The 13938-nt window shown below is 39.2% G+C and overlaps 1 protein-coding gene across 2 annotated transcripts in view; it reads left to right on the top strand.

The window, feature by feature from the left end:
* PHRF1 (PHD and ring finger domains 1) overlaps nt 1-13938 on the top strand; it is a 32822-nt gene that overhangs the window by 10587 nt on the left and 8297 nt on the right. For both annotated transcript variants that reach the window (XM_062577063.1, XM_062577062.1), the window contains exons 6-12: nt 695-816; nt 4856-4953; nt 5438-5610; nt 9364-9490; nt 9821-9957; nt 10888-11075; nt 12156-12275. In XM_062577063.1, the coding sequence (XP_062433047.1) occupies nt 695-816; nt 4856-4953; nt 5438-5610; nt 9364-9490; nt 9821-9957; nt 10888-11075; nt 12156-12275 (965 nt within the window). The remainder of the gene's footprint in view (nt 1-694; nt 817-4855; nt 4954-5437; nt 5611-9363; nt 9491-9820; nt 9958-10887; nt 11076-12155; nt 12276-13938) is intronic.

Below are 13938 nucleotides of genomic sequence, written 5' to 3'. Positions count from 1 at the left end.
AGCTTTGTTGTGTAGTAGTTTAGGTTTGTAAGAGGAAAAAGACAAAGCAGTAGCCTCATTCTTAGAGGCACAAATTCAGTATGCTGATGGTCTCCCTCAAAAGAATATTGAGGAGCTGTTACTGTCCTTTTTTTTTTATTTATTTATTTTTTTTTTTATTAATGTCAGGAACATATTTGTTTCTTTAGGGGCCATTTGGGGACCTCTAGGAGTTTGCTGTCCTTTCATAAACTTATTTATTATTAAATATTTGCATTGTAACAGAAGTGGAATTAACACTTTAATCTCAAAATAATTTAGAGAAAAATGAAGTTGATTATTTCTTTGACTAGGGGAATGAATAACTGTGGCACCAAACTCATATCAGAAAAGTAAGAAACATTCAGGTTTGATTTATCCCTCTCTTTTTTTTTCTATTCTTTAAACTACATTCAGTCTTATTTCAGGAATTTTAGTTTCATCTGTTCTTAAAATGCAGTCTTCTAAGACTTTCATTGTCTTACTTAAGGAAGATAGTTGGTGTTTCTCAGGTATTTGATCTTGTCCTAGGTGTGTTGCCTGAAACAAGGTTTTGGTATGCAACAACTATTATAGTTGGTTTACTTTTTAGATTCTATTACAGTTACTACTAATGCAACAATAGATTTTAGAAGTGACAGGTTCTGTGTAAAATGTGGCATGCTCTCCTCTTTAGATTCCTGTTGAGAACACAAAAACTCAGGGTAATGATGGAGAGGATGATCCAACCTTCTGTGAGGTGTGTGGCAGAAGTGACCGTGAGGATCGCCTGCTGCTGTGTGATGGCTGTGATGCAGGGTAAGAAAAGTTAAAATGTATATTTTAACGTGTGTGATTGCAGTCAGTACTGAAGGGCTGGCTGTCATGTGGTCCACAGGCTATGTATGATCTGTAGGCTGCTCCTTGCTGCTTTCTTCGGCTCATCATGCAACCAGACATGCATCTGTGTGCTTATAGTGCTGCTATTCCCAGTGTAATGGATCCTTCTTTGGTACCGTAGCAGTACCTATGTGGAGTCCTGCAAACGTTAGTGCTGCAGGTGCAGTTGCCTGTTTGGGTGGTCTACAGTTGAGTGACCTGATGTGATAGCAGGCCTCCATCAAGTGACAGATGTCTGTGCTTGTCCTTGCAACGGGTGAGCGTCTGGATGTTCAAGGGGGCTATAAGCGTGAATCTTTGTCCCCTTAAAAGGGTACATGTCTTGTCCCAGTTGACTGGGACTAATGCTGTGAGAGAAGTGCTGAAGACTTGCAGCCTCATGAAATCTGGAGGTTTTCTATAGCTACAGCTATTAAATGACTCTTGTGCATTTCTGTCTCTATGTAACTTTTCCTTGATTGATTAAAATAAAGTAGCTTAGTGTTTCAGTAGAGGCATCAAGACATTTGAGCATGACCTTGGGTCTGCAGTCTTCTGCTAGAATGTAAAGCTGTTATACTGTCTTAATCAGTCTTGCAACACTGTCGACTTGACAATGTTGAAACTTGCCCGTTGAACAAAACAAGATGCTTTCAATGAGCAGACAAATAACCTTAAAAAAAAAATTACTTGTAGCAAGCTTAATTGACACCTAATAAGTCTAATTTTGCCTCTGTTCTGTAGTCTCCATATAAATTGATTCACCTTCTGGAGAAGAGACAAAATCAAGAACACTAGATCCTATTAAGCATGTCATCAGAATACTGAGCAAGTGGTCTAAGTACTTGAACTAAAGTAATGTTTTATGAGTTTTACCTGTCCTCCCGTCTTTCAGTTCTTTTTGAACTTTTGTAAGTCTTACCTGAACTCAGGGTATTGCTTCAGCGTTCCTTTGGTCTCAATACTGTTTGGGGGTTTTTTGTTTGTTTTGTTTTAATTTTTATTCAAGCCTGGTATTGTCTGTGTGTGTGTGTGGAGGCGGGGGTTGTTAATTATTTTCCTAAAATTAGTTCTTTAAAAACTTGACTTCTAGAGTTTACAGCTTTGGTAACACTTCTTGAAGAAAGAGCTTAGTCTCTACTAGCTCTCTGTAGGTGAGAAAAATATAAAATAGCTTTCTTCAAGTCTTAGTTTCATTCCTGTTCTCAGTCTGACCTGATGCTGGAGTAAAAACTTCTTCATTTACTTTTTCCAAAAAATTTTAGAGTGGGGTCATCCTGTCTCTTTCTATCAATATGGAGGGCAGCATTGGCTTCAGAAAGGCTGTCAAGTCCAAATTTACTAGCATTTTTAAGAGTCGGTGGTGTTTTGACCTAATTTAGCTTTTTGTAGTACTTGATCTGTGTGGTATAATGCTATGACTTATGAATTAAGTAATCTTACGGTTTAAGTAATCAAATTCTCTTCCAATGAAGACACTTTCAGGTAAGTCTTGTTGGAATGTGACAGTCTAACTTTGTGAGCTGTGGGAATTTGTAACATGACAACAAGCATGATGATTCTACAAAGGTGTGCATGCCTGTACCCTCGTGCAGGGGTTAATTATCTTAATTTTATGCGTGTCTTCATTCAAGTGACCACATAGCAAGAAGAGGAAAGAAACTCACTGACCTAAAGATAAGGTGTCAAGAAGATGAATAACATGGCTAGATCTATAGCCAAATACTCATGGCTAAAATTCCTGAATTTCATAAGTTCCTTGTTATCCTTATGGTTTGTGAGGACTCTCCCAAAGTAATTGGGCAAAAGATCCCTGACAGCATCCATTCCTAAAAGGCATAGAAAGCAAGTCCAAAGTCAGTTCTTCATTGCCAGTCACAGAGAACCCAGAAGATACGATGAGGACTTGATGGCCAGTGTCCACTGTCCCATGTGTTGCATGCACATAATGCTGGCCATGCTCCTCGGGCACCCAAAAGTCTTGGTGCTCCCGAGCAGTTAGGTGCAAGAGTGCAAGTGAATGAACTTGAGAGAATGCTTGTTTGTAAAAATCAATTTTTAAATTCTTTTTGTAAAAACATGCACTAGCTTCCCTATCTAAGGTTTGGCATTGTGATATACAATATAATATACAATAATAATATACAACACTACAATGATTAGGTTTTTCCCTCTCCAGGAGATGAGAAGATCTAAATAGCTGCTGTAGTAGGTTCTCTGCTGTCCAAGGGTTTAGGGCTGAAAATCTGTGCTTGTTATTTGGGTTGTAATGTGACTTCAGCAAAATCTCAGAGATAGTCTAATATATATAATGAAGTTCTTCCTACAAGTACTTTTTTATGACTTTAGCTTGAACTTAACAATATTACTTGTAAGAATACTGGTTTGGGGAAGTTACCTCATTCCTGATAGCTGGCAATTGGAAAAGGAGCTCTTTTTTCACCAGACAAAGAAAATAATGAAAATACTCTGTTACTGAATTTTTTAAGTAATGGTTTATTGCAAACAGTTTTTCAGTCTTATCTTCTTGCCTTAGCAAAAAGAGTGGAAAAAACTCTGCTGTTAAGATGTAATCTCTTATGCAAGAGGAACACAGTAATCCACTTTGTATTGACAATTAATACTTTTTTTAGAATAAAAATGATATTTAATTGTAAGTTGATAGCTGATAATTTAGCTGTAAGTTGTAAACTGAATCTAGTAGGAAGATTTGTGTTGCTGGAAGATGAGGTTAGAGCATGAGGTCGATGTTCCTTCCCTTTCCTTGCTGTAGGCACTGCAGTATGTTACCAGACTGTGAATATTAGTGTGGAAGGGAGAAAGAGCTTTACCTCTCTGACTTGCCCTGCTCCTGCATCAAATGCTGCACTATATCAGAAATAACATGAGGGTTTCCCTTTTTAGAAAAAGAATAACAGTTAGTTGTAGAAATGCTGCTAATTTGAAGCTCTTGCTTGAAGGCCACGGTCTCCCAGTGATCCTTGGCTGGACGTGTTGGCCTTAGCCCTCAGCTTTCATGGGAAGCACCTCCCTTGAGAAATCCGTTCTAATTCTTTTTAGCGGTGTAGCTTGAATATGATTTGCTTCAAAAAAATTCTGTGCTGCTGACGCATGTAGCTTTGGATGCATTTTAACTGCTGCAAATGGAACAAATTATGGGACCGAAGCTGGATAATGTTAAGTTTTTCTGGGTAGCTTCTCTTTAAGTGGTTGGTGAGACTGTTCAATCTAGCTGTTCAGTCTGTGAAGTAGAGAAGAACACTTTGCAATGTTTAACTACCATTCTTCTTTCTCTTTGAAATTTGATTAGGATGAACACAGTTCTCTGGAGGGTGTTTTTAAAGATTGTGTGGTTTATCTCCGTTCTTGCAATTGCTGAGACTAAACTGAGCCCTGAATCCTAGCTTGTAGAGTTCTGCAGAAATCCTGATCACCATTTGTTTTCTTAATAACACCTGGTACATATGGGATGCAATGCATGTATGCAGTGTATCAAATTGCAGCTGATTGGTGTCTAGTATGCAAAATAAAGTGGTCATAAGTACCAGTTAAATTAATACTGTGCCTATTCCAGGGAGGTTGTGGTGTTCCTGGATTGTCGTCTCCAGTGCTTTGACATCCTCTTTTGCATCGCCACCATCTATTTTGGCTCTGTCAATACACTTGTTGCAGCTTGGGTTCAAATTTCAAGCATATAGGAAACAAAAAAAAAGAGCATGTTTGCGCTCATTTTCTGGGCTTTTTTTTTTTTTTTGAGCCTAAAATGATCAAAATACCATCTAGATTTGAAAACTCTGGTGTAACTCTGAGACAGGATTTTTTTTTCTTTGAGGATTGATAGAAGCAGATGCGTAGACCATGGTTTCAAGCTTAAGTAAATGTCTTTATATTTGGAGTGATCACCTTATATAGTATGCGGATAGAGCACACCATTTTTTTAAAATTTAATTTATTGTGTGTGGTTTTTTTTCCTCTCTAGGTATCACATGGAATGCCTTAATCCACCTCTGAGTGAAGTCCCTGTGGATGAATGGTTCTGTCCAGCCTGTTCCCCTATGGATATCAGTGCTGCTGCAGGTAAGGGTTTGATGTTGTCTAGTCAAAATATCTATTTTTCTTCTGATTTGAATAACATGAAGCAGCTGCTTGATCTATTTTAAAACATTTGTTTTGATAGATATCATCTCTAACTTACGGACTGAGAAAGGGGATCTTGTTTCCTAAAACTTTGATCCACAGTTACCAAATGTGGAATTTCTTCATATAAGCATTCTTTAACCTTCCTGAGGCTATGCCCAAAAGCATAATGAAATGGCATTATATTACATTAGAAAAAAATCTATTAGTATCCTGACCTCGAATTGCTAGGGTAGCAGCAACTCTTGATAAGTAGAAAATCCTCTTTCTGGGTAACAGTCCAAAGCAGTGGTGCCGATCGATGTCTGCTCTCTTAAGAGGGAATTTCTGCATTTAGAGGTGATTGGCTTAAGAAAATAAATCTTCTTGGCTGCATTCTTTCACCTGTAGAAAGGCAAATGACTTGGGCATCTTTTCTTTCAAGAAACAGATCATGTGAGCGAAGAAGAAGTTGCTGCCCTTGTGGCTGATGTTATTCCTACCACAAGTAGGCTACGCCCTCATGTCCGAACCCGAGCTATAGCCAGGACTCGGCAAAGTGAACGAGTTAGGGCAACAGTGAACAGGAATCGGATAACAACTGCGCAACAAATTCAGGTATTTAGAAGTATTTGTTTAATGAGCATTTGAAAGAGCCTTGTGGAAGAGCTGAAACAAGTCCTCAGCTTAAATAGCTAAGCAGTCTGAGTGGTGACTGTTCAAGGTAAAATGATCAGTAGTGTTTTGTTGGTTGGTTGTTTTATTGAGGTATAACACAGGTGGCCATGCAGCACATGACCAAGACTCTCTAATTTGGTAGTTGTAGTACTTTCCTTTCTTAATCTGCATTTTTACCACCTCGGTCATGAGCAGAATTGTATTCCTATTCCCAGAGGATGTTAATTTGCTGTTTGTGGACTACTGCTAGATTTTAGCATGCTTTTCTCCCTTAAGAAGACAAGGCCTGTTTATTTGATAGTCTCTGTATTTGCTTGTCTTTTCTCCTGCCCCCTTTCGAAAAACAGTTTAACCTGTTGGCCAACTTCAGCCAAATTGGAGTAAAAAATAGTAATTTTAGGGCTTCTGTATTTGTGCAAATCTGCATCTGAACGAGGAGAGACAAGTTCAAGTGCCCTCACTGATGCTGCAATGTGAATTCAGTCACACTAATAGGTACCAGAGAAAACACAAGGAAGAACCCCCAAAAAACCCAGGCTCCAAGAAATTTTTACTTGTGGAATCATTTACAGAGAAAGTAGGAAAAAAATTGAATGATATTGGCTGCAATAATTGGAATCCTTTAGGTAACAATTAGTTCACTGCAAAACAAAAGCTTTCCAGCTTAGGGTCCCCTGTCTAGTCTGCCCTTTGGCTTTAGCTACAGTACTCTACCCTTCACTTGTGTTAAAATTAAAAGCTGTAATTCTCACAGGAATTGTCTGTGACTTACTGTAAAAGTGGAACCTGAAAATAACCTCTCCACGACTAGTACTACATTAAAAGCTTCTTCATGTTGCTGTTGAATTTACTAGGAAACCTAGAAATGCTAAAAGCTCTGAAAGCAGTCTTGACATAAAGAAAAATTGAGGACAGTCAAGTATGGGCACAAGTTGCCCATAGATATTTTGGAAACTATTCTTGGTGGTTTTTCAAGACCTATCAGAAGAAAGTCTTCAGTGACTTTGTTTAAATTCAGAGTTGATTCTGCTTTGACTAAGGGGTTGGCCTGCCTGAGCTGCAGCCCTCAGGGGCACCCTGAGGTACTGTCCAGCTCCATGATTCTATGGAAATAAGCTTTTTTGTATCTGACAATAACATACACAATTTGGTCTGATTATATAAAGTCATATTTTTCCAAATATAGGAAACTATAGAAAAGACAGAAAAGGGAAGAATGGATAAAACTAAATGTTTTCTCAGGTTGCTCAGTTGGCTGTGGATTTCCAGTTGAGTCTGGTGCAAAGGCTGTAGTAGGGTGGGTAAGACTCGGAAAAGATTGAGTTTGAGGTGAGAGGTCAGTTGGATTAAGCTTTCCCTTAATTTCCAATTGTAAAGGTTGAGTGAGAAAGAAAAATGCATTTAAGATCTGTGAAGGGCCTCAACTTTGTGCCCAACTTTTTTTATATTCTGTAACTTTGGGATGGAAGAAGTAAAAGTAAATAAAGACAGGCATATGGGAAGCAATCAAAATGCTGAAATCTGGGGGAAGAAAGGGGGATATATTCTGTTATTATCTTACCTTCCTGCCACCTGGAATAGTAGACTGTTCGTTAGCTCTCCAGATTCTACCTGTTGAATTTCTCATCAAAACCATTATAATATGAGGAGAGAAATTTGTAGCAAATCCTGAATGATTTTAATTGAAGTAGTAAATGTGATCTAAAATTTCTTCCATGGATGAAGATCTGGCTTGCCTGAAGTTTTTAGTGCAATTTTTTGAATGATTTTAGGACTTCCCCAGAGTGTGTTAGCAGTCCTTAAATTCATTACCTCCTCCACAGTGTGGAGATCATCTTATTTGGATACAATCCCTTATCTCCAAACCCAGGCCTCTTTACCTCACGTTTAAGAGAATTAATAAAATAGGAAAAAATCAATGATTTGATGCATTCTTGTTAAGCAGTTGCATCTGAGTTGTCAGGGCTGTAGGCTTAAGAAATTGCAATGGCACAGAGCATTGTTTGAGGTGAAAGGCTTGCAAGGTAACTGCTAGTGCTTTTCTTTCTCTCCCTACCTGTTCTAGAAATACAGTGTGTAGCTGTCTCCCTGCAGATGAGAGAAGTGGTGCCCGGGGACTTAACTGTTGCATGGTAGTGCGAGCCTGGGTGCCAAGTACTTCCCATTCAAGAAGCTATTCCCAGCTCCACTTCTCAATCTGCAGAGATTATTACAAACTATACCTAGAAAGGTACTATTATTTACTTCACTTTGTCTTTAGATAAAGACATTTTATTCTAGTTCATACTTTGAGTTGACTGAAGCTTAATTCTACTCTTTAGAAAGGAGAGCTTAAGCTGTTGTCCTGAAAGCACAGAGAGGTGCTGCTTTCAGATTCTTGGAAGGCTCTAGTATTCAGAAGACAGAGGGTTTGTTTTGTAATTCATGTGTTGTTCTATACATGCCTAAAATGGCAGTGGTTATCTAGACATTAGGTCCTTCTAGGAAAATAGGTATTTTTGACTAGACTTATGTTCAGGGATTCCCTTATTTCATCTTGTCCTCCAAATCAAAGAAGCTTACATAGACTCCATTGGCACCTACAGTACTTTAAAACAGTGACATCCTAGGAGCATGTATTAGAAATGCTAAGATCAAAGCCTAATGAAATTACTGCCATATTAAGGCAAATTGAAAATTTTCTGTTGACACATTCGTTTTTCGTCCATTCTGCAGTTTGCTTGTTTGCCAGCATGAGATGCTTTAAAGCAGGTTTCCCCTAGTTTCTGTCTTGTCATGTATAATCTAACACACGTGCTTCTGTAGAAGGTAAGTACATTGAATGGTGTGTATCATCAGAAGCGTCTGCCTCACTCATAAGAAACTTATCAAATCCAGGTACATTGTAGTTGCTTAAATAAAAGGTGTAGAAGAAACGCTTTATGGATGTAGTTGATATAAGCATGTCTCTTAAGCTAGCTGTTTAGAGAAGATTATTCTTACCCCTTTCCTTGGAAAGGAAACTGTGCTGTGTCAGCTCAGCCAAGGAGGCTTTGAGTTTACCTCCTGAGCCTGGTGCTTCTGACTCTGTACACTTCAAATGAGTTTAACTATGTTAAACGTGGCTGACCCCATGTCAGAGGGAAGAAGAGTTTGAACCTTGTAGGAGCAGCCCCTTGTTACTGCAGTTAAGTGACACACTGAAGTGGGCCTGTTGCTACTGTGGCGGTGATATCTGTGCAGCGTGTATCTGAAATGCCACTGCTAGTGATACAGCCTCTGGTCAAGTCCACAGGGCATTAGAGTAAACATGACCTAAAGGGTGAGGTACTTAAGGTGGGGGACCCATGTGCTTTTGGCTTTTTTTGTCTTTGCTTCTAATGGCCTTGCTGCCTTAGGAGCTGGAGGTTATTTGGGTGGGTTTGGGAAAGCTTTGCTGTGTGAATATGTAGGATTGTTTTCATTAAAAAGAATCATGGGTTGGACTAGCCATGATCTGTAGTGCTGAATGAGTCTGAAAAGCAAGGTCAGGTTCTGCTTATTGCAAAAGTCAGTAGATGAGAAAAGGGACTTAACTGCTTAACTGGCATGTTGGTTTGTGTTGAAAGATGTCCTGGGCACTTTGAATCCCAAATCCATTTTTCATCAAATACTTTTATAATTATCTTGAAGTTGATTTTTACCAATAACATGTAGCTTATATCTCATATGCAGCATGTGCCGAGGTACCTCATGTCCTCTCTTCTGGATGAAACAATTGAGGCAGTTGTAGCAGGCCTAAACACAGCCATTTATCAGCGACCTCTTACACCACGAACTCCAAGGCAGAAAAGAAAAACAGGTAAGGGCATCAGAAGCCTTTTGTAGTTCCCACCTGCAAAAACAAAAGCTTTGGAAAGGAAACTCTAGAGCAGCTGTAGTCTGCCATGTCTCTGCAGCTACATAAATATACCAGGTGCATCTTCTCTTTCCAAGAAGTATACCTGTTCAGTTTAAAGGTCACTTTAATGTTGATGATTTCAGTTGTTCTGCTATGCCATTTTCTACTGTTGCAGTACACAGTAGATACCTCTGAGCTGCTTTGTATGCCCTGGGGATGTGAATAAGGGAGTACAGGGTAAAATGCAGTGCCAGCACTCAGCCAGGTACTTGGTTGCCTTTGTCCTGTCAGGTAGGAGGAAGAAAGTAGCAGGCAAAAAAAGAACTCCAACAAAATCTTCTGTTGGGAAGAAGAGTTCAGGAACACAGCTGAAGAGACACAAGCGTCTGAAGAAGAGAAGAGGGAAAAAGATGAGAATAAGATCACACGTGAGTTTCTGCTGATATCAGATCTCTTCTATTTTTCAGCTATCTGATCTATGAAATATCATCTATATCACATGGAGTTCGGTGGGGAAAAATACTGTTTTATAATGATAACAAAATTGCCTCTTTCTGTGCAAGTATGTGCGAGCCCAGAAAGACACTGTGTGGAAATAAGTTATAACTTCCAAGCAAGCCTGCTGGGTTTGCTGACAAAATCTGTTATTGGAACTGCAGGGATCACTGTAAAGTGTGTCCTTCAGGCTTTGTGTTATGTTTTTGCCATCAAGCTCTAGTGTTTATTTGATGCTGATACAAACTTAACCTGCTGCTGCTTCCTCCTATTCATTTTAATAGGCTATGGATACTTGTGTCTATGTTGTTGCAAACCCAGTTAATTAGTTTTGAAGGCTGTCACAAATCCCTCTTCAGTTGTGGACAGTGTTCTCATTTGAACTCCACTGAGTACTCTGCACCAGCTTCACTTTTCTCTTGACCTACCTGAACTAGAGGATACTTCCTTAGGTCTGGTATGTGCAGTCTCTGTAGGAAGTGATATACAGATTACGGTTGGAAGTTTAATAAATGATTTAAAACAAAAATATAAAATAATTGCATGTCACTTCTACAGGGTGCTCTAGATCAGAGTTGCTAATAACCTGGTCACTGCACTTTAGTCAACTGTAGAATTTGGAGCTATAAACACAGGATTCACATCTACGCTAATATGCTTCCCAATCTCAGCTAGTGAACTATGCAGATAAGCCAAAATTGAAGTTAAAATAGTGCTTCCAAACTGCCATAGCTTCTTAGGGCCATTTCTCTAAAGGCATTTTTGCACTCAAAAAGCATTATAATATATTGTACTTCTGGTATTGACAGGAGCTTGTTTTGCAGTATGTAGATACAAATAACTTAATTTCTTTATCTGTACAGGTAAAAAATGAAGTTACTACTCGTTCCCGTATTGCAAGAACTCTTGGTCTTGGAAAACCCATGTGTGGAGCTTCAATTCCTTCCATATACAAAGCAACAGAGCCCTCACTTGGTCTTATGAGAGCAGATATTGGTGCAGCTTCTCTGTCTGTATTTGGAGATCCTTATGAATTAGATCCTTACGAAAGGTAAAATACCTTCAAATTATGATTGAGGACCTGATAATTTCACTAGCATTGGTGTGTTCGTGCACGTAGGTATATCTTATATCTTTATGAATATACCTATTAGAAGCTTGTCTATTGTGAGATTTAGGAAGCTGATGTATTGGGTTATATTTTGGAAAAGAGCTTGTGATTTATTGCAAGTAGTGTAAATCTCCAATCTGAAGACAACTTTAGATATGCAACTCACAATAATGTATTGGACTATTTGGTGTTTTTCCTTCCCTCTTTGGCCCTCTTTACAGCATCGCACAGAATCACAGAACGGGTAAAGTTGGAAGGGACCTCTGGAGATCATCTAGTCCAACCTCCTTGCTTAAGCAGGGTCACCTAAAGCATGTTGGACAGGGTTGCATCCGGGTGGGTTTTGAATATCTCCAGAGAAGGAGACTCTATAACCTCTCTCGGCAACCTGTTCCAGTGCTCTGGGATAGATTTAAAGATGCTTGCCAAAATGATAAGCCTCAAGTGAAACTTGGCCAAGGTTTTCATGAGGTTATTCAAAGGTCAGAATCTGAAGGAGTCAGATCGTAAACAGTTGTTACTTACTAGTTTTAACTGAAGATAGCCAGTGTTTTTGGTATATAGTGCGCAGTAACTTAATGCAGAATTTAGTAGACCTCTAGAATATTCCATGCTTCTCTCTAAAGTATCTGGAAAAGGGAAGAAGGTGGGGAGAAGTGAGATGGAATCTTACTATGTCATAGTCTTCACCCCTAAGCCCTAGATTTTGGAAAGGGGAAGCTGAGGAGAGGGATCTGAAGTTAGTGTTGTCAAAGCCTAGTTTTCCACTAAATAAACCAGTTTGACTGTCTTTTAGAAGGACGCTGCCCATTTAATGTTTAAAAAACCCAAAACTTAGATTTGAATGTAAGTTATATTGTCCTATTTAGTTAGCCGCAGAAAGAAAGTATATTGTAGAAGTTGTCTTAAAGAAAAAGTATGTACATATTGTAATAAAATACCTGTTCTGTTGATCTTACCTACTCCATACATTTAATGTGAAAAAATTCATGTGTTTGTTTTGATTTGTTTTACCCACAGTAATGAAGAGGTTCCAGCAAATCTAGATTCACCGGTGAGTGCAAAAAGAAGAGTTCTCTCGCAGTCGGCATTGAGGTCTCATCGTCCTGTAGCTAGACCCATTTCTGTAGGAATTCCCAGGTAAAAAAAAAAAAAATAAACCCACAAAACCACTTTCAAGTGGGATGTTTCTTGTTTTATTAACTGTGTAATTACCCTAACAAAAAAGCAACTTTAAGTTATCATCCTGGTTTAATTTTTTTTCCTTACCCTGAGCATTTTGAATGAGTGTGTGGGTGTATGTATATCAATTACTGTAGTATTTCATGCAAGAATTGCTCTTTATGTTGAAGAACCCATACTTTTTCTTCCTTAATAGCTCTAATTCTTGTATTGAAATTTCAGATTCATCTTTCCACTGTAATCCTGGTTCTTTTCACCTAACTTATGATTTTAAACTAGTGTTTAACTAGTTCAAGCTATTTAAACTAGTTAAACTAGTGGAGTACCTAAACAATCTCTAGGCTCACTAACTCTTAATACCCAGCTTGTTTATTTGAGGGCAGAAGAATCTAGTTATGCACTCATTTTGTGCTCTGCAGAGCCAGTTATTGGCCTGCCCCCAAGTAGTGGGGTGCAATTGCCTGTACATCCAAAGGAGGAAATAAGGGGTGTATTCACATCATCTAATTCCTCTGCCATTTGGAGCTCAGAAGATCAAGAGATGACTGTCTGCTTTGAACCCTTGGTTTAACAGCTGCTTTGTTGTCTAATGGGAGTCTGCCTGTGCGATTCACACACCCTGCCACTGGCTGGGGAGTGTTACGGGACTAGGTGTGTTAAGTTGCAGCTGAAAGAGGCTCCAGCCAGAGCACACAGTGAGGCAGTGAAGGGTGTGCCTGGGCCATGGGATATAGTGCTGAGGTGCTGGACATGAGAAGCAGGAGCTTGGTGAGGAGAAAAGTGAGAGGAGCAATGACCAGAGCAAACACAAACTGAGTCACAGAAAACTGCAAGACAAGGGGAACTGAGGAGCTAGGAGAAATGGAGGACTTGACTTAGCTGATTGAAGGGTGTGAGATCTACATGACTGACCTCTACTGTGTCTGAGTTACAGCAAAGACTTGTTTCTTGTGATTAAGGTAGTGTATTTCCATGATAACTTTGAATATTCCTCTGCTTTTTCCATCTGTATTCTCAAGGAAGCCTTTCAGGAACCCTTCCTTGTCCTCTGAGGTAGCCTGCATAGCATATTTTTGAGAAGGCATGAAATTCAGCTTTTCTAGAGTTATGATTTGCCTGGAATATAGTGAATTTCTCTGGTCTGGGAGAACAGTGCTTTTGCTCCTCCCATTCTGTCTTTCTGTTGTATGCTATTACAGGTTTCTGGTCTAAATTCTGTTTAGAAAGCTTGCTTTGTCATCCATAAGCGTAGCACAGCTCCCTGGAAGACCCTGAATGTGCTGGTCCCTTAGTCTGTCGGAACGCTTTGGGAGCTTTTTAAAAAACACCAACACACAGGCAAACAAAACCTAAAAACGTTTGTGTGCCTCCTCCCCCTCCCCCCCACGGCCCCCTTTTTGTTATTATGAACTTGGTCCATGAAATAGGAGTCCTGGTAAAATGGTGTTTCAAGAACAGAGAAGTTACAGATGATTTGTTAAGACTGAGTAATACATAAAGGAGAGTTTGTGCTGCCCCATGTTGGGGAGCACTCCTGTTGTCTTTCAGTGTGGTTCATCCTATGCGATGATTTTAAGTACTCTACCAATAAGCATCTATGGGAATTCTAACAATTGATGCT

Source organism: Rhea pennata, chromosome 5 (assembly GCF_028389875.1).
Source record: "Rhea pennata isolate bPtePen1 chromosome 5, bPtePen1.pri, whole genome shotgun sequence".
In the NCBI taxonomy this organism is placed as follows: domain Eukaryota; kingdom Metazoa; phylum Chordata; class Aves; order Rheiformes; family Rheidae; genus Rhea; species Rhea pennata.
The sequence above is the reverse complement of the archived record's forward strand: the minus strand, read 5'-3'. Positions and strand labels throughout refer to the sequence as shown.